A 25812-nucleotide genomic window follows, 5' to 3' on the forward strand; every position below is an offset into this window, starting at 1 on the left:
TCGTGCAGCTGCTCGCATGCTCGGATTCCTGTTAAGATTCTCTGCCGCGTAGCGGAAGCATAATTTGCATCTTCGAACCAAAATTGGCGCTGGAAACAATGTTTTCAGTTTTCTGAAACTGGGAAACGTTAGGGAGACATGCGCGCGCTATGAATGCCTCTGGAAATATTCATCCTGAAAACATGCTAACTCGTTTTATTGAAACTGACGTCGACGTGCGTAAGAATTCTTTGCGAAAGGCACTCGCAAAGGTGGAAAGTAACCTAGAGATATGAGGACATGAGAAATATCACTATTACTAATCGACTTTCAGAGCTTGTCAGATCTGTATGGCTGCCATTGGTTAGATCCTAGAAGCCTCCAAATAAATTTTCATTGCGTTGAATCTTTTTCAGTCAATCAACTCGAAACCAGTTTGCCGATCATGGAATCCGAAACTCGCAATGCGTGTTGGATTACTTGGTGCAAAACAACCTTTTTTTTTTCCTTCACCGTGCATTGTGAGAACTTTGTAGTTAATCACAAATAAAACATGTTTTAGCGCCCAATATGTTGACACCATGTTATAAAAGAATTGGTTCATGCTTTTAGCTGTGCGTACATCGAGTTATGGATGCACTTGGAAAGTTTGGAGAGCACTCAAGAAGCTAGATTTGCTCTCGGCTATCGCCTCGGGCAACTCTTACGCTTCTTTCGTGCTCTCCAATCTTCCCGTGTTCGTTCATAACTCGACATACCCACGCTAAGCATGAACCAATTCTTTATTTTAAACAAAATATCGACTAACTTACCGTTGCACAGTAGTAGCTAGTAGTCTATGTTTAGCCGTCTGCTCTGCTCCAGAAAAAAACTGCAGAGGATCGCTCAAATTAATTAACATTATTCATCCATTAAAAAATTTCAGTTTCACAGCATCTGACGTGCCTAGTGGAAGCGAAAACTAAATTGTTTTGTTTACGTGATTTTCTTATATAAGGCCGATTATGACATTTACAAAAATAGCCGACCACTCGCGCAATAACATGTTCTTGACCAATGGTTTTTTTACATTTATACACTTTCACACTCGAATTTCCTAGTACTAATTGCAAATCTTACTTCATAGTAAATATGAAGAATTCACGTTGAGGTTTCTGAAGACAACTCTCGATACTTTTGTCACCTCGACCTATGAAATCCAAACCGCTTCGTTCTGAACAGTTTCCAGACGTGACACCGTGAGCCGCAAACGGTTGATCAACCATTCTCAAACTCATTAATAATTCATAAAGTTAAAACAAAGAAAATCACAACCGTGAAGGAGGTTTGGATACCAGGTCTTAATTAGCATAGATTTTGACGATTTTACTCCTTAGTTTTTGTTTCGATTGAGAAGATATATCAAACACTCGAGACAGTGTTTCATCGGCTATCCAAATACCTCGAGTTTCGTCAAAAATACTCCGCTGCGCGTCGTATTTTCAACTCTCTTCTCGGTGTTTCGATATCCCGATGAAACACTGTCTCTCGTGGTTGATATATTACATCAATCATAATTAAGGTGTTTAGGATCAGCGTAAAGCTAAAAACGAGAGACCGAAATTCCTCTTGCAACCAAAGGAAAACAAATTTAAGGTGTGTTGCATCCTTTCATATCTTCATTCTTTGCTAAATAGGGAGAAGAAAGCGGTCGAATAGCTTTCAAGAACATTTTTATTTTGTTTGTGGATTCCTTGACAGAAAATACTTTGACATAGAAAGAGAAAAGTGCTTTAAAGACAAATAAGGCAACGTAGGAAAATTGATAATTTTTGGCGCCGTGTAACTCTTCATTACCATATTCCGTAAGACCCGAGAGATTTTAATTTGTTTCAGTCACTACGTAATTAACAATTGTTGGACGAGGTTATCCAAAATATCGCGGTTTGTCAATGGCGAGCAGATCAATTATCTGCCGAGGCCAAATGGAATCTGCGGTGTTTATTATCCTTCAATTATTTTTTAGCAATACGCACGGTTTTGAAAATTGGGGAATATCACTCGAAGTTTCCCCAGTTTTAGTTGGGAAATATTCAGTCACGTGAAGTATTTGGAGCAATTGTGCGACAGCAAAAACAATTGATGGATCATGATTTGCGATAACCAAGTTCAGCCTCTTCATCAAAACGAGGCCTGGTTCACAACCATTCACATAAAAATGAGTTTACTTTGCATGTGAATGAAATCTCATTTTCATATGAAAGGATGGGCATCAAGATTCGCTTTAAGAAAGAGAATAAAGGTAATTCGTAGATGGCTTACATTATTGCTTTACCATTCGATCGCCAAGTTTGTTTTCATATTTAAGTCAATCTCTGGTAGCTCACGGAAGCGATCTGCCAGTTTTTCACCCGAGAGCCTGGTTACAATTACGCATAACTAAAATATTATTTGCAGCAAAACACATTTAGCCGGTATTACGCATGAGCAGACCATTATCTGTAGGCAGTTATTTGCAGGTCACGTGGTGGGCTTTCGGCCAATGAAAAGGAAGAAAAAATGCATGGAATAATAATAAATGTTGTTTGCACGATTTGATAGATGACATTCTTCCTCATTTCTATCGTAACAAAACCACGACATCACAGAACCAAACAGTTAATCTTCGCTTTGTGATTCAATAAATTGTCCAGAAAAACAGAAGTAGGAAGTGATGCAGCATGTAATGGCTTTTCAAAGAATTGCCTAAACTCAGTGATTGTTGATGAAGTAACATGGGGAATCCAAAGTGACAACAGGCACACCAGTTGGCTATTTACAAGCGCGGCCAAAGAGTTGAATATGGGACTAGAAAAAAGTACACCAGTTAATGTTTCTTCTTTTCTGAGGTTACTGATGTATTTACCTCGAAGCGCGCTTTGGAAGCCTGGGTAGGGATAAATGGAAGGCGCGCGGTGCATGACGCGCCCTCCTTTCTATGATCTCCTCCAGAGCCTCTGAAGAAGTGAACTAGTTATTTGTCATCTGGTTTCGAGTCCTAAAACATCAAGTTATAATTAAAACTTATCAAGGTCTCACTTTCGCTTTGGTGGAAGTCTCTTTCATTGCCCTGAGCTTTTCTGATTTGACCGTCGGTAAAAGCCAAAATTAAAGAACAACACTAAAAAGAGAAAATGCCCCGTAAATCTAGAAAAAAAAATTCAATTGATATTAAATGCACGTCTTTTAATCAGTTCAAAGGACCTCTGTACAATGCCCGTACTTGCTAGCGAGACATGAATAGTGTAAACACTCGCATTAGCTACTTTATTTACACCTCTATTTAGTTACGTATTATTTATAAGCTATTTCTTATCACCTATTCGACTAACTGACTACTTAACCGATTTCACTGGTTTGGTTGCCAACTCGAAAGCGTGCGCTTCCTTGGCCACTACAGACTTCTTTTTGTTTTGTTTGTTTTTCTGTTTTCTGAACTTGCACTTGAAGCTACTTAAACACTAAAAAATGAAGTCATAGCTCTGTGCCCTAATCGCACGGTGCATCTTACTCATGATACTTCGAGAAAAATAATTGGTTCCCCTAACTATCATCAACTGTCATTTACATGATTACCCGGCCCGAAGAAGTTTGCGATAATTATAATCGACCATAGTTTATTTCAAGCTCACTGTAGTTTCTACTGCCATGCTTCTGCCACGTAAATCATTGACAGATGGTCCTAGATAAACTTAGAGCCTTTGTATATGGAAAAAAAACACTTGTTTGATAGTTTCTAAATAGCAGAGAACCGTTTACATGAGAAATCTTGGGTGACCCTGGGTAGAGAGCAAGTTGCTTTGAAGGCAGGGAGCTTGTAGACACCACCCCTACCAGGGATACATTGGGACTTGAAGAGCATGAGCAAACTCGAGATCTAGGGACCTGAGTTTTTGAGATAATCGGTAAAGGATAGGAGAGAAGAGTAGCCCTCCTAAGGAGGAATATATCCTGATTTGCTACTGACTACTGACTACTCACTGATCATTTACTACTACTTTCGTTTCCCATTAACCAGTCTTGTCACGGAGTTACTCCTTACAAAAATTAAATCGTCTCTTTGATTCAAACTGTGTCTGTATTCAGGGAACAGCTGGGCGGCATCTTGAATTTCAATGTCAGACCCCGGGTATGACCCTGGTGCAACGCGAGCCTGCAAAAGTAGAAACATAAAGAATCACTGTATCTCTCACTGAGATATGCTCGCCAAATAAAACGATTTACTTCTTCATATAAAACAGATCAAAGGTTTTCTCAATATAACCAAGGTATGAAATCTCTTCTTCTTTAAGAAAGCAGATTTTGTTTAGCTCGAGAGGAATACGCATTGGACCAGCTTTGGCAAAATAACGTGATATGTTATTAGTGGTAGCTCTCTGTAGATTTTTAGCATACTCAAGTGTCTGTGTCAGTGCTGGAAAAATTTCGCAATGTCTTTGCCTGCAAAGGGACTCAGAGTGCACCTCCAATAGTTTTATGAGCTTTCGTGCGTTTTTATAGCTCAAAGGTATAATTGAAAAAATGCAAATAAATCACTTTAAACGACATTATATGTTAAGTAGAGCATCACCTAGATTACGCTTAAACACTTATACAGCACTCTCTAATAAAATAGAATTCTACGAGAGATTAAAAACTCCGTTGACCGTTTGCAAATATTTGCACTGGTTTCGGAGATATAAGTTTGAAAATTGCGTAAAATATGCAAATGAGAGGGCTGATGACATCATACACTCAACCAAAAACTATATCAAGTATATAAGTACAACTATCTCGGTCAATTTGCGGCAGAAACCATTGAAACTTGGTAGGCTATTATTCCTACATGCAACACACCTACGGCTATAAAGATTTTGGTTCCCAAAGCAACCCACTCTTTGCAAGTACTCTCCAACCTAATTTCAATATTTTAACGATTTTATGCTCAAAAAATTTTAAACAAGGCCATGGACTCGACCTAACGTATTTATATGCTTGCTGGATCATGTAAATCAGCTATCATTGGCAAATATCAATGTTAAACGCTACAGATGACCAGAAAAGTCTTTAATATCGGGGAGGTCTGAAACCTATTATGTTGCCATGGTAACAAACTCTTATTTTCATAATGTGGAGCTCCTATTTTAAAAACTTTAATACCTCTGGAACGGTAAGAGATAATTAAAAGTAGTAAACAGAGTTTTTCTTTTCGTACAGACTGCTTGTCTATGTTTTAAAATGGTTTAAATAGGAAAGATGCGATTTTCGTCATAGTACCTCTTTAAGGAAACTTACTCTTATTTTCCAAAGTCAAAAGTCACGTTATCTCCAATCAGCATAAATGGTGCCCACTCGGAAACCCTGTCAAAGCCGTTACCTCGCATCCACTTCATGGCCTGGTGAAGAGATTCACTGGCACTCTCACCACGAACAAGATGCCCGTAGAATTGAAGCATCAGCTGCTCTGTTGCTTTGTCACTTATGGCCCATAGAGCCACCAAAACGGACCGTGCACCAGATCCTAAGAACGCTCGAGCGATCCCAACGACTCCTTCGGTTCTAATCTTCCCACACGCACTATGACAGCAGCTAAGTACCACCAGCTTAGCTCGCAATTCAACTTGTGCAATGTCCGACATCCTCAAAAGGTAATCTTCTTCTTCTGGAGTGCTGTCAGAAGGGCGTACCGGAGAAAGGGCAATTTCTCCTCGGTCAGCATTACCATGGGCTGCAAAATGTATCAGACTCACTGAATGTAACCTGTCAAGTACCGCCTGCTTTGTGGCCTTTTCTCCTAGCAAAGGTTGAACACCTAGCAGTCGTGAAATCATGGCTGCTTCATTTCTTGCCCATGGTAACCTAGAGAAGGACATTTTCTTTCCTTTGTAACGCACAGTACCGACAGCTGGATCCCCCACTATTAGAGCACCAGTCTGACTGTGATAGTCTGAAGGAGTGTCCTGAATGAGCTTGAGAGTCGTCAAAGAAGGAACAATGCGGATTCTGAATTTTTCCGATAAATAGCTCCCGCCTTCATCTGTTAACGCTGGAAATGGAACTTGGTTTAAGCAGCGATCAGGAACAACAATGAGCTCGGGCTCCTCAAGTAGATCAGCTACCGGAATGATTAACATTCTGTAGTACAAAGAAACGCTCGATTCGGAGTTTCCACTTTCTTCATCTTCTTCCTCTATAAGCCTTAATGCTGCGAGGCTCTGAACGTCATTTAAAGATCGATCTTCGCAATCTTCCTCAGGTACAATACCAAAGCTTCGAAAGCTTGAAGCGAAGAAATCATGTAACTTGCCAACTAGTCCGGCACCAACTAGTTTCTCATCTACTGTTATTCTTCGGAAAGGAATGATTCCACTTCTCTTGAGAACCCAGAAAAACAGATTGTGATGCTGATAAGAAATGTACAGACAAGAAGAGTTGCTTTCTTTTTTCATAATATTTTCAATACCAATCCAGGATTGCGGATCAGCTGCGATGTGGCTTTCAACAGAATACTGAGTTGCCATCAAGTCTGCTAATGCTCTAGCCCGTGCCAGCTCTAAAACATAAAGTGCATGGTTTGGATTTCCCCAAGAGCAAAGCAATGCACTAAGATTCCGGTAGGGAAAATCGCGAACGTCTGAAGACCATACCTTAAAATCGTCGTTGTCCCTTAGAAAACTTCGTAAAGATTCGCTTTTATTCATACTCAGAAACAGACAGTCAAACGCTTCCTGGATCTTGTCTTGAGAAATCTTCACCACAGTAAGAAGACAAAGAATTTGAAACTCCCTCTCTGAGTCCTTGATTTCTCCAGCAGTTAAGAGTGCCTTTTTAATATAATCTTCAGCCATGACATATTCACCAACTGATTGATAAATTGCTGCTAAGTTTCCGTAATCTGCTGCTTCTCCCTCTTTGTCACCAATTTCTATTCTGATGGCAAGTGCTCTTTCACAACATTCTTTAGCCTTGTCATGTTCACCAAGAGATTGAAACACACTTCCTAAGTTTCCGTACGAGCTGGCTTCTCCCTTTTTGTCACCGATTTGTGTTCTGATGGCAAGTGCTTTCTCAAGAAATTTTTTAGCCTTGTCATATTCACCAAGAGATGTAAACACAGTTCCTAAGTTTCCGTACGAGGTGGCTTCTCCGTTTTTGTCACCGATTTGTATTTTGATAGCAAGTGCTTTCTCAAGATATTCTTTAGCCTTGTCATATTCACCAAGAGATGTAAACATAGTTCCTAAGTTTCCGTACAAGGTGGCTTCTCCCTTTTTGTCACCGATTTCTATTTCGATTGCAAGTGCTTTCTCAAGATATTCTTTAGCCTTGTCATATTCACCAAGGGATGTAAACACAGTTCCTAAGTTTCCGTAACCTGCTGCTTCTCCATCTTTGTCACCGATTTCTATTGTGATGGCAAGACCCTTGTCAAGACATTCTTTAGCCTTGTCATATTCACCAAGAGATTGAAACACAGTTCCTAAGTTTCCGTACGAGGCGGCTTCTCCCTTTTTGTCACCGATTTGTATTTTGATAGCCAGTGCTTTCTCAAGATATTCTTTAGCCTTGTCATATTTAGCAAGAGATGTAAACACAGTTCCTAAGTTTCCGTAATCTGCTGCTTCTCCATCTTTGTCACCGATTTGTGTTCTGATGGCAAGTGCTTTCTCAAGATATTCTTTAGCCTTGTCATATTGACCAAGAGATTTAAACACAGTTCCTAAGTTTCCGCACGAGCTGGCTTCTCCCTTTTTGTCACCGATTTGTGTTCTGATGGCAAGTGCTTTCTCAAGATACTCTTTAGCCTTGTCATATTCACCAAGACATGTAAACACAGTTCCTAAGTTTCCGTACGAGGTGGCTTCTCCCTTTTTGTCACCGATTTGTATTTTGATAGCAAGTGCTTTTTCAAGATATCCTTTAGCCTTGTTATATTCACCAAGAGATTGAAACACAGTTCCTAAGATTTCGTACGAGGTGGCTTCTCCCTGCTTGTCACCGATTTGTATGTTGATGGCAAGAGCTTTTTCAAGATATTCTTTAGCCTTGTCATATTCACAAAGAGATTGAAACACAGATCCTAAGTTTCCGTACGAGGTGGCTTCTCCCTGTTTGTCCCCGATTTGTATTTTGATAGCAAGTGCTTTCTCAAGATATTCTTTAGCCTTGTCATATTCACCAAGATATTTAAACACAGTTCCTAAGTTTCCGTAATCTACTGCTTCTCCATCTTTGTCACCGATTTGTGTTCTTATGGCAAGTGCTTTCTCAAGATATTCTTTAGCCTTGTCATATTCACCACGAGATCTAAACACAGTTCCTAAGTTTCCGTACGAGGTGGCTTCTCCCTGCTTGTCACCAATTTGTATTTTGAAAGCAAGTGCTTTCTCAACATATTCTTTCGCCCTGTCATATTCACCAAGAGATTGAAACACAGTTCCTAAGTTTCCGTACGAGGTGGCTTCTCCCTTTTTGTCACCGATTTGTATTTTGATAGCAAGTGCTTTCTCAAGATATTCTTTAGCCTTGTTATATTCACCAAGAGATGTAAACACAGTTCCTAAGTTTCCGTACGAGCTGGCTTGTCCCTTTTTGTCACCGATTTGTATTTTGATGGCAAGTGCTTTCTCAAGATATTCTTTAGCCTTGTCATATTCACCAAGAGATTGAAACACAGTTCCTAAGTTTCCGTAATCTACTGCTTCTCCATCTTTGTCACCGATTTGTGTTCTTATGGCAAGTGCTTTCTCAAGATATTCTTTAGCCTTGTCATATTCACCACGAGATCTAAACACAGTTCCTAAGTTTCCGTACGAGGTGGCTTCTCCCTGCTTGTCACCAATTTGTATTTTGAAAGCAAGTGCTTTCTCAACATATTCTTTCGCCCTGTCATATTCACCAAGAGATTGAAACACAGTTCCTAAGTTTCCGTACGAGGTGGCTTCTCCCTTTTTGTCACCGATTTGTATTTTGATAGCAAGTGCTTTCTCAAGATATTCTTTAGCCTTGTTATATTCACCAAGAGATGTAAACACAGTTCCTAAGTTTCCGTACGAGCTGGCTTGTCCCTTTTTGTCACCGATTTGTATTTTGATGGCAAGTGCTTTCTCAAGATATTCTTTAGCCTTGTCATATTCACCAAGAGATTGAAACACAGTTCCTAAGTTTCCGTAATCTACTGCTTCTCCATCTTTGTCACCGATTTGTGTTCTTATGGCAAGTGCTTTCTCAAGATATTCTTTAGCCTTCTCATATTCACCAAGAGATGTAAACACAGTTCCTAAGTTTCCGTACGAGGTGGCTTCTCCCTTTTTGTCACCGATTTGTATTTTGATAGCAAGTGCTTTCTCAAGATATTCTTTAGCCTTGCCATATTCACCAAGAGATTGAAACACAGTTCCTAAGTTTCCGTAATCTACTGCTTCTCCATCTTTGTCACCGATTTGTGTTCTGATGGCAAGTGCTTTCTCAAGATACTTTTTAGCCTTGTCATATTCACCAAGAGATGTAAACACAGTTCCTAAGTTTCCGTACGAGCTGGCTTCTCCCTTTTTGTCACCGATTTGTATTTTGATAGCAAGTGCTTTCTCAAGATATTCTTTAGCCTTGTCATATTCACCAAGATATTCAAACACAGCTCCTAAGTTTCCGTACGAGGTGGCTTCTCCCTTTTTGTCACCGATTTGTGTTCTGATGGCAAGTTCTTTCTCAAGATATTCTTTAGCCTTGTCATATTCACCATGAGATGTAAACACAGTTCCTAAGTTTCCGTACGAGCTAGCTTCTCCCTTTTTGTCACCGATTTGTATTTTGATAGCAAGCGCTTTCTCAAGATATTCTTTAGCCTTGTCATATTCACCAAGATATTTAAACACAGTTCCTAAGTTTCCGTACGAGCTGGCTTCTCCCTTTTTGTCACCGATTTCTATTTTGATAGCAAGTCCTTTCTCAACATATTCTTTAGCCTTGTCATATTCACCAAGAGATTGAAACACAGCTCCTAAGTTTTCGTAATCTGCTGCTTCTCCATCTTTGTCACCGATTTGTCTTCTGATGGCAAGTGCTTTCTCAAGATATTCTTTAGCCCTGTCATATTCACCAAGAGATGTAAACACAGTTCCTAAGTTTCCGTACGAGGTGGCTTCTCCATTTGTGTCACCGATTTCTATTTTGATAGCAAGTGCTTTCTCAAGATATTCTTTAGCCTTGTCATATTCACCAAGATATTCAAACACAGCTCCTAAGTTTCCGTACAAGGTGGCTTCTCCCTTTTTGTCACCGATTTGTATTTTGATAGCAAGTGCTTTCTCAAGATATTCTTTAGCCTTGTCGTATTCACCAAGAGATGTAAACACAGTTCCTAAGTTTCCGTACGAGGTGGCTTCTCCATTTGTGTCACCGATTTGTTTTTTGATGGCAAGTGCTTTCTCAAGATATTCTTTAGCCTTGTCATATTCACCAAGAGATTTAAACACAGTTCCTAAGTTTCCGTAATCTGCTGCTTCTCCATCTTTGTCACCGATTTGTGTTCTTATGGCGAGTGCTTTCTCAAGATATTCTTTAGCCTTGTCATATTCACCAAGAGATGTAAACACAGTTCCTAAGTTTCCGTACGAGGTGGCTTCTCCCTTTTTGTCACCGATTTGTATGTTGATAGCAAGTGCTTTCTCAAGATATTCTTTAGCCTTGGCATATTCACCAAGAGATTGAAACACAGTTCCTAAGTTTCGGTAATCTACTGCTTCTCCATCTTTGTCACCGATTTGTGTTCTGATGGCAAGTGCTTTCTCAAGATACTTTTTAGCCTTGTCATATTCACCAAGAGATGTAAACACAGTTCCTAAGTTTCCGTACCAGCTGGCTTCTCCCTTTTTGTCACGGATTTGTATTTTGATAGCAAGTGCTTTCTCAAGATATTCTTTAGCCTTGTCAGATTCACCAAGATATTCAAACACAGCTCCTAAGTTTCCGTACGTGGTGGCTTCTCCCTTTTTGTCACCGATTTGTGTTCTGATGGCAAGCTCTTTCTCAAGATATTCTTTAGCCTTGTCATATTCACCAAGAGAGGTAAACACAGTTCCTAAGTTTCCGTACGAGCTGGCTTCTCCCTTTTTGTCACCGATTTGTATTTTGATAGCAAGCGCTTTCTCAAGATATTCTTTAGCCTTGTCATATTCACCAAGATATTTAAACACAGTTCCTAAGTTTCCGTACGAGCTGGCTTCTCCCTTTTTGTCACCGATTTCTATTTTGATAGCAAGTCCTTTCTCAACATATTCTTTAGCCTTGTCATATTCACCAAGAGATTGAAACACAGTTCCTAAGTTTCCGTAATCTGCTGCTTCTCCATCTTTGTCACCGATTTGTGTTCTTATGGCAAGTGCTTTCTCAAGATATTCTTTAGCCTTGTCATATTCACCAAGAGATGTAAACACAGCTCCTAAGTTTCCGTACAAGGTGGCTTCTCCCTTTTTGTCACCGATTTGTATGTTGATAGCGAGTGCTTTCTCAAGATATTTTTTGGCCTTGTCATACTCACCAAGAGATTGAAACACACATCCTAAGTTTCCGTACGAGCTGGCTGCTCCATTTTTGTCACCAAATTGTAATCTGATGGCAAGGGCTTTCTTAAGATATACTTTAGCTTTGTCGTAGTCACCGAGATGATAAGATATAACGCCAATCATTTCATCGATGTATGCTTCATTCTTTTTGTCTCTCATTTCTTTTGTGATAGGAATCGCTTTCTCGTAAAGTTCTCTTGCTTCTAGGTATTTATACTGCTGTTGATATATTTTGGCCAGTTTTACCATAAGATTCCCTTCTTCTTCTTTTTTACCACACTCGCGGTAAATGTGAAGAAGTTTCCTGCCGTAGATTAGTGCTTTTGTGTGATCAGGGATAAGACAGTACGCCCTGAAGATTGTTCTATAAATACCAATATGAAGGGAATGGAAAATTTCTCCTTCCGTTTTTAGCCCTTTGTTATTTAGGAAGATCAAACATTCCTTGAAGACCTTAATGCCTTTTTGCGCACGACCAGTGTTGAGAAGGAAAGTAGCAACAACCAAGCCAATAACGATGGCGTGTAAAATGTCATATATGTTATTCATAGCGTCCTCCTCTATGTACCCTAATAAAAATAACACAAATCAAGCCTTTTAGTTATTTAAAGTAATAATAGTCGGTCGTAAGTCCTCTTACCCACCATCAGATAAAAAAGTCTTGCCCAAGACGCGAATACAACTTCACCTGCCTAAATCTTCCCCCTCAATTACCGCCCCACCCCCACCCATACAATGTTGAAAAATACTACCTGCAATTTCTTCTGATTTTCAACATTTTATTGGGTGGGGAGGGGGAACAGTAACGTGGTTTCAAAAGCTGGAAACAGCGCATTTTTCAAACTTCCGTAGCTAAAAAAAATACGATTCGTTAAATTACATAAGTGTCCCAAGGACTTTTGTCCATGATTATAGAGGTAGGTGTATAAGTGGTTACTAGAAAATGCAACGGTAGGGTAACCCTGCTTTGGACTAGTATCTCGTCTGTACAAATAGTGCTGATCCAAACGCGAGAAATTAATGATGAAAGGACGAGTTCGTTAGCTGAGTCCTGCTATTGTTTTCTAGTATCTCGAAGCCCTGATAAAACGCGGAACGCGAGTTTTTGAATGGCTTCCCAATCACGCCCTATCTATTGGGCCACACAAGCGTCATTAAGTACAGTTAGTTCATGACTTCAGAGTTATTCGTGCCGACCGAAGTGAGTCCGTTTCCGTTTGTAAGCGTATAATTTTTTGTTGTTCCGTTTTTTTTCCTTCAGGAGTCACCGTTAAGGTTTAGGCCGCGTACAAATCTTTTCTCTAACTTCTCATTTTTGTTGTTTAGAGTTCAATTTGGCAGTCAGAGGATTTGTTTTGAAGTTACATTACCTGAACAAGGACGAGACAAGAAACTTAATCACATATGGCGCCTGGTTTCCTATCTAAATGAAATCGAGACCACACTGATGGGAATGAGCGCTCTAACCATACATACAAGATGCTCAACAAATTTAGGGAACTAAAAGGGTAATTAGATTGTAACAATACACCCATTCCAAAAGTAGAGACAAGGAAGAAACAGTACTGTTGTTTTAGTAAATAGGTGCCCCAACAAACGCAAACCAACAATAAAAACCAAATCAAGGCCAGTATCATCATTACCAAGGGTAGCCACAAAGTTACCTTAGTTTTCTCTGATACACTCATGAATCTATTTAAAAGACAATAGGAGGTCTGATGGGAGGTCAACACAAATTAAATTAAAACAAAAAGTTTCAAATGTTGTGCATAACAATCAAATGCAAGCATTCGAAAGTAAGTTACATTTTTTCGATTCCCATTCTTTGTTAAATACTGCATGACGGTAAAGTCCAATAGCCTTCAAAGCATATTGGGTTTTTTACTATGGCTCATTATCGGTGAAATATTTACTAAGCTAGACAAAGTTCTTTATTCTTAACCGTGCATAAAACACAATACCTGTTAACTCAGTTCTGTCTTAAAGAATGTCCACAGAAACGTTCCGATTATGTAACTGATGCACTGTGTATGATCGCAAATCGAAAGCTTGTGTTCCTTCCGAAGCCTTCCAATATAAGTCTTAATATCTTTGATTGCTCTTTTAAAGTTTCTCGAGCTTAGAACCCACTCAAGTTTACTATTAAACTCTGTGTTTAATGATTAATATAAGTAACATTCCACGCTGGTTCCTGTCATAGACACACTGACTGAGCTTGCAATTAACCGTCACTTATAACGGTCTAAGTGTCGTGGCTTTCATAATAGAGCTATGTATTATTCTAACTGGTTACGATAGAAACTATACGATATAAAGTTAGCTAGAGCTGTATGAACCACGGTGGAACATGCTTTGGAAAGTGATACTAGGAAAACCACCTGAGGAACTCTCGATCAGTTTCGAGAAAACACTGATTATCATAATACGTCAAGCATGGCAGATGTATTTTGAAGTTTCTACTGTGTCAAAACGTCAGCTTGACACAAGCTTGACACAAGCTGAAAATCCAGGCGGGATGTGGAAAGCGGGATTCGGGATGAACATATCTTTGCCTGAGCAGCATGTGTTCAGTTCAACCAGCAAATCCGGGATAGCTTTGAAATTGAGGGACGGGATGCGGGATGAAAAACAGCAAAAACAGCACGGTTACACCGTGATTTGAGAAATGAAATTAATTTACCATTCGGGAGTGTTTGGAATCACTGATGAGTGAAAGGGACAAGGAGTTTTTAAAACAGCTTTCCAATCTCGTTTCGGTCACACCAGCGTCATCAACTAGAACTGATTATGATCAGTCATAAATTACATGACGTCAGAGTTAAAGGTAATCAGTGATTACGGTCGACATTACGGTTACAAATTCTCCTGGGTTCTTTCTTTGGAGAGTCTATCTTTTTGTCCAGGGTCCAGGGTCCAGGGTCCCATGTCGAGGGTCGAGGGTCGAGGGTCAAGGGTTGAGGGTCGAGGTTAATATATATTTTTTTCGAGTCTATCTTTTTGTCGAGGGTCCCATGTCGAGGGTCGAGGGTAATATTTTTTCTGGGTTTGTTCTTTTACTCTTTACTGTAGGCTAAATTTCCGCCGCTTAGTCGAACCGGTCTACATGTTCCTCCCCGATTTAGTTTAATGTCTGCTAACATGATCGCACTTCATATCACAAACGTCTCTGCTACAGCGAGAAAGATATTTTATGTAGTCTACTCGATTCAGATATCTTTTTGGGTCCCATGTCGAGGTTTTAATAATATATCACAGCCCTGATTATTTATCTATAACCTTCTATAGCATTCAAAGTCCGATTTTCATGTGACTTCATCACGCTGGATGCTTTGGCCGATGTACTAATGCCATCAACTTTTGAGTGGCTATCCGCGTAGAAATAAATCCAAGCATTCAGTTTTACACTTCTAATTTCTTCAACAAAAAGATAACATACAGGGATAACGGAATGTGATTCGCGTTAACATTTGTATTGATCATGACAATGTTGTGTCAAAGTACCCCACTCGCTTCGAATTTCACATTTTTAGCTTCACTCAAATTTTTCATTGTGGAAAACAAATAAAAACGCCTTCCCTGGCTTCGTTTGTGTACCTCTTTTTCTATCTCGTTGTAATGGTTTAGGTCGTGTTACTGCCAATGCGATTTCGTGGAGTGTTGGCTTCATTGTTTTCCAGTGATATTGACGGGCGCGATGAGAAATATTCGTTTGCCATCTATCAAACAGGAACTGTAGGTGAAATCTGGAGGCGATGCCCGGGGGTGAGGAGGGGGAGGGTACACCCGGAAAAATTGGGTGGGGGTGTGCAGCCCGCTTCCCAAAACCCTTACCCTATTTATGACCAAAATCTGCGACATTCCCTACCCTACTTATGACCCGACCATAAATTTTAAACCCTATTTATGACCTGACCCTTAAATCAAAACCTTTTTTCAGACCTGCTAACAATTAGTTCCTTAGTTCAGACCAATGTTAAGTTACTTTAAACATAATTTGTGAAGGGGTGGTTGATTTTCTTTTCGATAATGATGAAAAAGTGGCTTATTCTTAAAGACATACCCATATCAAGGCTAGAGTGCAAAATCCATACCCTATTTATGACCAAAATGGCTAAAATCGATACCGTATTTATGACCAAAACGGCTGAAAAACCATACCCCTTGGGGCCGCACATACCTACATAGCCCATATAAGGGATTCCCCCCCCCCCCGCCCCCTCCGGGAGGCGATGGGAGCAAATTTAAGGCTGTTTTCCTCCTCCGCTAAATTCGCTGTTAAAAAAAAAATCTCATTTGCGATCTAAACTACCACTCTCTTTCGGTAAACTTGCAGGTGTTTGCGATGGGTCGCGATGAAAAATATCTGTGAGTTTTGCGAGCTTAAATAGACTACATATTAGAAATTGCAGTGTTTGTATGGGAATCCGATGGCAAATAACTTTTTCCAAAATTGAATTTTACAGAATTTGTGGATCGTAACGTTAAAATACTAGCTAGAGAATGGTATTCATCACGTTTAAAGGATGTAGCTTAGCTAGAAGACGCTCAGTTTATTTTTCTAATTTTCCATACATTTGTCTGTAAATTTGGCTGGGTGGACGCGGTTCGCGGGAAAAAAAAAAGACAAATGCATGGAAAATTATACAAATTAACTGAGCGTCTTCTAGCTAAGCTACATCCTTCAAACTTGTTAAATACAATCTTCCACCTAGTATTTTATACCTAGTCAGAATGAATGATAGAAATCAATGGGGAAACTTTTCGGGTAAAATTTCCTCTATGTGTTTATTCCAAGAACTATTTTTACTCGGGAGAAAGCCAGTTCAAATCCAGTTCTATTTTCGCGGCGGCCGTCTCTAATGCTGCTATTTCCCTTTTTTTCGCCTGAGACTCCTGTTTTTCATCTGGATGCCTACTCAACTCTCCGCAGAAAAACACTGACTCACATTTTATCATTCGGCAGGTGCGCACTGTGTGCTTTCTTACATGACAATTACATAGCGTTGACCGGTATTTCCAAGCGCGAAAGCTACGTCTCTTACCTTGGCAGGGGTTTCTTCAAGTTCTTTTATAATAAAGTTTCCATAGAACGCGCGCTCTGATTGGCTGAAAGAGCGTGCTTTATCAGAGAACAGAGCACGGGTTGATGACGGTAAGTTGGCTTTCAAATTTTTGCTTCGGAATTTTGACAAATTTGCCCCAAATAAAACATCCCCTGTGACTCAGACAAACGCATCAATGGAAACGAGCTATTTTTCTGTTGTAAATATGGCTCACAGAGACCATTGTTAGCAACAGTAGTGTTAAAACTGCGCGAAAATAACAAGTTTTGCTAGATTCCCGCCAACAAAACACAGCGAAATAAACAAATTCTCAACCTAAACAGTGCTTCGATAAAAGACATTATATTTGTTACGAAGGCAGAAATTATACTTAAGAAGTAAAACAACGGCAGAAAACAACAACTGAACTGTCTCTGTTTACGATGAGAAGCTTTACTTTTGTAAACATGCTCAATTGCTCAAACAACACTTACATGTAGTGTAGTAACGCTCGTTCTCCGGTCATCTCAGTGAAGTGAACCGACGAGTGGTCAGTGCAAAGCTTGCTCGGATATTCTTTTCTGTGCTCGGAGTAGTGGTGCTGGGAGCCGTCTAGTCTTTCTAACTTCTAAGCTAGTTCGGGCAATCTTGTTGCATGCGCCTACAAGCCGTAAATAACTGTGGCTCCTTTCAAATTCAAATCGGCATTTTGCATTTTCATCCGCAAGCTTTGAGCTCCGCGTTTGCACTGGAAAAGTGCACGTTTTCATGGGCCACGATACGGCCGGATTCCTCTGGACTATAAACCTTGACCTGCCTTTAGATCCGTATTTAAAAATTAACTTAAAAGCGAACTTTGAAGGCATCGTTCTTCTCTTGAAAGCCGCTCAAACTACTCGAAACTGTAAGCTTAGTTGAAGTCCAGTTTATGATCGATAGCTGTCGCTTCGTTAGCCAATCAAATTATATGAACAATTCTAACAAGGATTATGATTGGCTTATTTTAGCGTCCTTTATCGGAGAACAGTTCACGGCTGACGCCACTTTTGCTCGTTTGGAAAATAAAGTTTGGTTTGAAAATTCAGCCAAATGCGTGGGGAAATTATCGGATTCTTTATCATAAAACAAATAAAGAAGCCTCGACTGTGCTCTGTTCTGTTGTAAAGCACTTAGGAAGCGGTAGAGCACTCAAGAATTAGGGAAAAACACTCGACTACGTCTCGTGTTTTCCCCTACACTTCTTTCGTGCTCTACCGGTTCCTGCATGCTTTACAACAGAACAGAGCACAGTCGAGGCTTCTTTATTTGTTAATTCTTTTAGCGCTTGCTTCCTCAAGCTTGAACTTTAATTCTTGCCTCTTTTCTTCGATGAACCTTTCACATGGGCTAAGTAACTGATATCCGACAGAAAATCCTCTACTAAGTTCCTATCACTCATTCTTATTTTCAAAACTGCAAAAGACAAAATGCCCGTATGCGTTGCTGACTTTGTTTCTCTTCAAGTGTTTGCGGAGTGGCGCCAAAACGTTCCCAAGTGATTGATTGACCGGAAGTTGCAAGCGACGGTAAGAACTAGAAAACCTTTCCCCCACCGGGCTCTTCGTTTGTGTGTCATGACAAAGCAAATATAATGTGCAAATACACATTCAAATGTACTGAATGGTCATGTAAAATGGGGTTGACAAGCCTTGGATTCACGACTCCTACGATTTATGACATTTGACAAAAAAAAAACTCAGAAAAAAAATATATGTTACCCTCGACCCTCGACACGGGACCCTCGACCCTCGACAAAAAGATAGACTCCTGCGCAAACGATGCTCCCAAACAATTATTCGCGTGACTTGATTTTTGGCGTGACTCAATTTTTGGCGTGACCTACTAATAGTTCTCACAACAAGAAGAAAATCAGTCAAGCGATTCATGCAAACCTCTCCCAGCGTAAATTTAAAGTCTTAAAAATCAGCTTACAGTTTATAAACTTACCTTGTTCAGTTTCTCAGTCTTCTAATAAAAATGAAACCAAAAGTGATAGAACCTGAAACAGCACTGAGGGAGTTTCCCTGCAAGATAATGGGAGGTCCAATAGGAATCAAAACAAATTAATATTGAAATAAGTTTCAAAAGTTGTGCAAAACAATCGAATAATATCAGTTCTGTGCTAAACACAGACGGTAAAGTCCAATAGCTTTCAAAGCAAACTTGGGTGACCATACCTTATAATCAGTGAAATGGTTATCAAGCTAGACAAAGTTCTCTGTCTGTTTTTCGTTCTCTCAGGCTTAACCATGTATAAAACACAATAGCTGTTAACGTATTGTGTTTGATGTTTCTCATAGATTAACCAACAGAAACGTTTTGGTTATGTAATTAACACACTGTGTATGATCGCAAAACGAAAGATTAATCACAGTCCTGGACCTTCCAACATAAATCTTGGCATCCTTGTTTGCTCTTCCGAAGTTTCTTGGATTAGTTTAAAGCCACACTAGTTTACTATTAAATTCTGTGTCGCTGGTGAATAGAATGTATATTACAGGCCTTCCTGTTACAGACTGAATTACTCTGAAGAGAAATAAGACAACTAATGAAAGCTACTTTTGTCATCGTTTTGTTGTAAAATATGGAAGACTGTGAATTGACTTTTCGTCAGTTTTTACTTTATAATGTACTTTGAACGATTTGGTTGATTTCAAACTCTCGTTTCTCGATGGCAACAGACATCAGAACTGACAGAGCCACAAACTTTGTTGTTTACCGGCAAACAATGGAGCGTGCAGTTGATCATCACTTTATGATTGTTTGAATTTCGTGGCTATCATAATACAGCAATATGTTATTTCAACTAGTTAAGAGAGAAACCAGACGATGCAAAGTTAACTAGAGCTGGACTTACCACGTCGGAACTTGCTTTGGAAAGTGAAACTGCGAAAACCGCTTGAGGGTTTCTAGAAATTTCGACAAAACACTGATTATCATACGTCATGGATGGAAGATGTATTTCGAAGTGTCTGGAGTGTCAAAACGTCAGCTTGACAGGAAAATCCAAGCGGGATTCGGGATAAACATATCTTACCCTGCGAAGCATGTGTTCAGTTCAACTAGGAAATGCGGGATACATTCTATATTGAGGGGCGGGATGGGGGATGAAAAGTGCAAGTCATGGCTACTTAATGACTGGAAGAATTAATTTATCTTTCTGGTGTGTCTGTAAACACAAATGAGTTAAAAAGAAGGAGTTTTTAAAACAGCTTGCCAATCGTGTTTCGGTCACACGAACGTCGCTACTTATAGCTGGTTTTGATTAGTCTAAAAACATTTAAAATTTAGGGACGGGATGCGGGATGAAAAGCTGCAAATCTCGGTTACAAAGTGATTGGAGGAATTAATTTACCTTTTGTGAGTGCTCGGAAACACTAATGAGTTAAAGAGAAAGAATATTTTTAAACAGCTTGCCAATCGTGTTTCGGTCACACCGACGTCGCTACTTACAACTGGTTTTGATTAGCCTTTAAATACATGACGTCAGTAGTAAGTGGTTAGCTTCGACGTTGCGGTCACAAACTCTCTGAGGTTCTGGCTTTGCATTGAAAAAGGAAATTGACTGTGAACAGTTTACATCATTATTTCAGTCTGCTATCAATATATTGTAGCTAAGATAAAATTATTTTTTATACTCACTAGCTTTGGTGAGTCACCAGAGTGAAACCAAAACCGATACGCGTCAATAACAGTACCTTTTCCCCTAAAAAGTAAGCAAAAAGGGAAAGGTAAACAAATTGTTACTACTAAAAAAAAAACAAAAAACGGTGATTCCAAACAATCATTTGCGTGACTTAAATTTTCGCGTGACTCATTGTTAAAGCTTACAGCAGGAAGAAAATCAGTCACGCGATTCATGCAAGTCTCTTCCAGTGTAAACTAGATCACGCTAAATGTACATTTACACTATAAGTCACACACAGCTTATAGATTATAAAGTTACCGTGTTCAGTTTTCTGATGAAAGTGAAACCACAAGAGGTAGAGACTAAAAATACACTGAAGCAGTTTGTCTACAAGACAGTAGGAGGTTCGATGGGAAGTCAACATAAATTAAATTAAAACAAAGGGTTTCAAATGTTGTGCATATAAATCAAATGCTAGATTTCGAAAGTAAGTTACATTTTTTTTATTCCCATTCTTTGTTAAATAATGCATGACGGTAAAGTCCAATAGCTTTCAAAGCATATTGGGCTTTTCACTATGGCTGATTATCGATATAATAGTTTTCAAGCTAGACAAAGTTCTTTGTTCTCTGTTGTTGTTCGCTCTTTGGCTTAACTGTGCATAAAACACAATTGCTGTAAACTCAGTTCTGTCTTATAGATTAGCCATAGAAGCGTTCTGGTTATGTAACTAATGCACTGTGTATGATCGCAAATCGAAAGTTCGTGCCCAGTCCTGAACCTTCCAATATAAATGTTAGCATCTTTGTTTGCTCTTTTGAAGCTTCTTGGGCTTGAAAACCAGACCAGTTTGCTACTAAACTCTGTGTTGGCTGATTAATAAAATTTACATTCCACGCTAGTTCCTGTCATAGACAGACTGACTTTGCTCTGAGGAGAAATAAGACAACTAGTGAAAGCTACTTTTGCCATCGTTCTGTTGTAAAATATGGAAGACTGTGGATTAAATTTTCGTCAGTTTTCACTATAGAATGTACTTTGTACGATTTGATTGATTTCAAAATCTCGTTTCTCGATGGCAACAGACATCAGAACTGACAGAGCCACAAACTTTGTTGTTTACTGCCAAAAAATAGAGCGTGCAGTTCATCATCAGTTTATGATTGTTTGAATTTCGTGGCTATCATAATACAGCTATATATTACTTTAACTAGTTAAGAGAGAAACCAGACGATGAAAGGTTAGCTAGAGCTGGACTTACCACGTCGGAACTTGCTTTGGAAAGTGAAACTACGAAAACCGCTAAAGGGTTCCTAGAAATTTCGAGAAAACACTGATTATCATAATGCGTCATGGATGGAAGATGTATTTCGAAGTTTCAGGAGTGTCAAAACGTCAGCTTGACAGGATGCGAGATAAGCTGAAAATCTAGGCGGGATGTGGAAAGCGGAATTCGGGATGAACACATCTTGGGGTGAGCAGCATGTGTTCCGTTCAACTAGGAAACGCGGGATACATTTTATATTGAGGGGCGGGATGGGGAATGAAAAGTGCAAGTCATGGCTACTTAATGACTGGAGGAATTAATTTAGCTTTCTGGTGTGTCTGTAAACACAAATGAGTTTAAAAGAAGGAGGTTTTAAAACAGCTTGCCAAACGTGTTTCGGTCACACCAACGTCGCTACTTATAACTGGTTTTGATTAGTCGTTAAACACATGACGTCAGAGTTAAAAGTAGTTAGTGATTAGCGTCGACGTTGCGGTCACAAATTCTCTCAGGCTCTGACTTGGTGTTGAAAAAGGAAATTGACTGTGAACGGTTTACATCACTATTTTAGTCTACTACGAATATGTCATGTCAAAATTAAATTACGTAAATCTTTGTATTTTAGGAATGCACGTACGTATTTTGAACGAGCTTGTACAGCTAATTGACGTGACGTGTCTAAATAAAGTGTGCATTGTATTGTATTGTAAAGCTAAAATTATTATACATACTCACTAGCTTCGGTGAGTCACCTGAGTTAACCAAAACCAATATGCGTCGATAACAGGGTCTTTTCTCCTGAAAAGTAAGCAAAAAGGGAAAGTTAATTGAATTGTTCCTGCAGAAAACGGTGATTCCAAACAATCATTTGTGTGGCTTAATTTTCTGCGTGACTCGCTATCGGCGCTTACAGCAGGAAGAAAATCAGTCACGCGATTCGTGTCGTCTCTTTAAGTGTACACTCTAGATCTTGTGTACACGCACGCGACTAGTCACAAATAGCTTACAGTTCATAAACTTACCGTGTACAGTATGTCAGTCTTCTCATAAAAGTGGAACGCAAAGTGATAGCAACTGAAACAGCTCTGAGGGAGTTTCCCTACAAGATAATAGGAGTTCCAATAAGAAGTCAAAACAAACGAATAAAAACATTCGAAAGTAAGTTACATTTTTCTATTCCCATACTTTGTTGAATACTGACGGTAAAGGATACAAGTTTTTAAAGCATAGTGGGTTTTTTAACATAGCTAATGTTCAGTAAAATGGTGTTTACTTAGAGAAAGTTCTTTCAATTGTTGTCTGTTGTTGTTTGCTCTTTGGCTTACCCGTGCATAAAACACAGTAGCTGTTAACTCAGTTCTCTCTCATAATTTAACCAACAGAAACGTTTCGGTTATCTAATGAATACACTGAAAGAATGAAAGATACGAGTGCAGCTATAACACTACTGGAAAATATCTTTTATGATTTGATTGCTACTGTTGGACATCTATTACCATGTAATTAATACACTGTTGAAAGATTTTACACAATCCTAGACCTTCCTCTATAAATCTTGTCACTTTTTTTGTTTTTTGTTTTTTTGGCTCTTTTGAAGCCTCTAGGGCTTAGAAACTAGTCCAGTTTACTATTTCACTCTGTGTCGGCTGATTAATATAATTTGCATTCCACGCCGGTCCCTGTCATAAACAGACTGACTTGCTCTGAGACAAATGAAACATCAACGAAAGCTACTTTTGCCATCGTTCTGTAGTAAAATATGGAAGGCGGTGAATTGACTTTTCCTCAGTTTCTACTTTATAATGTACTCCGCACGATTTGGTCGATTTCAAACTCTCCTTTTTTTTATGGTAACAAACATCAGAACTGACAGAGCCAAAAACTTTGTTGATAGCTAGAAAGCGGTGGCCTGAGCTTGCAATTAACCGTCACATAATGATGTTCTGAATGACCTGGCTATTATAATCAAGCTCTATATTATTATAACTCGTGAAGATAAAAACCAGACGATGCAAAGTTAGCTGGAGCTGTACTTACCACCACGGAACTTGCTTTGGAAAGTGAAACTACGAAAATCGCTGGAGGGGCTCGCAACTTTTTGAGGAAATATTGATTATTATAATACGTCATGCATGGAAGTTTATAGGTGCAATATTGAATGCGAGATACGGGATTAAACTCTTGGCAGGAGCAGCATGCACTTATTTCAACAAAAAATGCGGGATAGATTTGACATTGAGGGGCGGCGTGCGGAATGAAAAACAGCAAAACACGGTTACTCAGTGACTGGAGGAATTGATTTAGCTTTCGGTAATGTTTCTAAACACTGATGAGTTAAAGAGTAGGGGTTTAAAACAGCTTGCCAATTGCGTTTCGATCACACCAGCGTCACATATTAACTACAACTGACTCAGATTAGTCCATTACTACATGTTTGTGGCAGGCGTTACCGTGTTTCAAATTCTCCCGGGTTCTTTCTTTGCGTTCAAAGAGTTTATTGACTTAATGATTCCAGTCTACTATGAATAACAAAGTAATTAAAATATTGATTTACACTCACTTGTTTTGGTTAGTCGACCAGAATGGAACCAAATTGAATACGCGTCAATAACAGGACCTTTTCCTCTGAAAAATAGAACAGAAGGAGAGTTCAGCGAATTACTATTGCGCAAATGATGCTTGCAAACAATTATTCGCGTGATTTAACTTTTCGCGTGATTCAAAAGTAGCCTTTACAACAAGAATAAAATAAGTCGTAAGTATTCATGACCTATCCCAGTGTAAATTTAAAGTATTTAGCATCAGCTATACTTGTTATATGTGCAACCAACGCTATTAGACAAAAACAGCTGACAGTTTATAAACTTACCGTGTTGTGATGAAAATGACACCAAAAGCGAGACAATAGGAGGTCCAATATTGAGTCAAAACAAATTGAAATTAATATATGTTTCAAAAGACAACCAAATAGAAACATTGGGAAGTAAATTTTTCTATTTCCAGTCGCTATTAAATACTGACGGCTTGATGTCCAATAACTTTCAAAGCATATCTGGGTGACCATAGCTTGTAATCAGTGAAATGGTTATCAAGCTAGACAAAGTTCCTCGTCTGTTTTTCGCTCTTTGCCTTAACCATGCATAAAACCCTATAGCTGTTAACGTATTGTGTTTTATGTTTCTCAAAGATTAACCAACAGAAGCGTTTTGGTTCTGGAGACCCTGTTAGGGGTAAATTCCGACAAGCGACATGGCCTTGAAACGGCGACATGAGAGCTATGAATTGGCGACGAACGACAGACTACTACAGCGAAATAGGGAAAGCGACACCAATGGCAAGATAGACCGACAACGAATTTCGGAATTGAGAATGCAGTGATTGTTTTAAACCTCTGAGTCGAAGTGAAGACGCATTTCCAGAGTTTTAAATGTGGTTTCCTCTCTCACGCCCGATGTCGACGGGTCGTGAAACCCAGGCTTTCTTATATATGCTAAAACGTCCACGTCGAATAAATCGAGTCCGTCATTGCTGAGCATTTTTTCTCACTATCAGCTGAGTGAGCAGTGCACTCAAACGCCTAAAAACACGCTTAAGGAAAAAGAAAAGAGATCTTCGACCGTCTGCTTCATACTTTTATTAGCGGGTCACCAGTAAAAGAATATGAAGCTGTATTATCAAAAATGGCATTATGGAAGGAAAAGAGAGACCGAGGAAAGTTGCCAAGGTCTTATCGTCTTCAGCAGAAGATAAGGGTTACATAAATTCAAAGGAAGATTATAGATAGCAGAGATTATCTGATTGAGGCCGTTGAGATTTTGACTTAAAGAACGGTTGTTAAACATAAACATGGTAAAAAATAATCATAGGTTCGATTGTACTTTAGGTCCAAACACTGACTGGCAATTCCAAGCGTCTTAATTTCAAAATTTCCCGGGGGGAGCATGCCCCCACATCCCCTCGGAAGTTAGCAACTTCAGCGCTCGAAAGCATGCCCAAGCCTTTAGAAGGCATGCCCCAATAGGCCTTCAGCATGCCCCCAGCCCTTAGAAAATTTTGAAAAATTGAAGTAGCTAAGAAGTCTTTTCCTTCATTTTGAGTCGAAATGTGATGCTTTAAAAGTAACCATAAAGTAATCATTAAACTCACTGACCGGAGAAATGCTGGCTCTGCATAAGAATTCCTACTGCTGAAAAGTGTTCGAAGCAAGTGCAAAGCGTACAAGGAGTAAATTATATCCAAAGAGATACTTAATTATATATGTACTTGACTAAAACAGCAAGGAACCTTCAATGCGTG

At 39.3% G+C, this 25812-nt stretch overlaps 2 protein-coding genes and 1 long non-coding RNA gene across 3 annotated transcripts in view; all 3 read right to left on the minus strand.

Moving 5' to 3' along the window:
* The window catches only part of LOC145500009 (uncharacterized), a 27164-nt gene extending 25920 nt beyond the window's left edge, over positions 1-1244 (minus strand). The window contains exon 1 of the mRNA XM_081479546.1: positions 1124-1244. Within this exon, the coding sequence (XP_081335672.1) occupies positions 1124-1244 (121 nt within the window). The remainder of the gene's footprint in view (positions 1-1123) is intronic.
* Positions 841-25812, minus strand: part of LOC145480888 (uncharacterized) — a 42291-nt gene continuing 17319 nt past the window's right edge. Inside the window, 3 exon segments of the mRNA XM_081459228.1 lie at positions 841-4150; positions 5272-7901; positions 8142-11413. Of these exon segments, the coding sequence (XP_081315354.1) occupies positions 5274-7901; positions 8142-11413 (5900 nt within the window). The 3' untranslated portion in view covers positions 841-4150; positions 5272-5273.
* On the minus strand, positions 18629-24180 carry LOC145482398 (uncharacterized). The gene is made up of 5 exons (XR_014048771.1): positions 24077-24180; positions 22539-22615; positions 22252-22314; positions 21511-21562; positions 18629-18645 (listed from the first exon to the last, which is right to left on the minus strand). It is a non-coding gene; the product is annotated as an uncharacterized LOC145482398 (long non-coding RNA).

The sequence above is a fragment of the Orbicella franksi genome, chromosome 1, assembly GCF_964199315.1.
Source record: "Orbicella franksi chromosome 1, jaOrbFran1.1, whole genome shotgun sequence".
NCBI classification, from domain to species: Eukaryota; Metazoa; Cnidaria; class Anthozoa; order Scleractinia; family Merulinidae; genus Orbicella; species Orbicella franksi.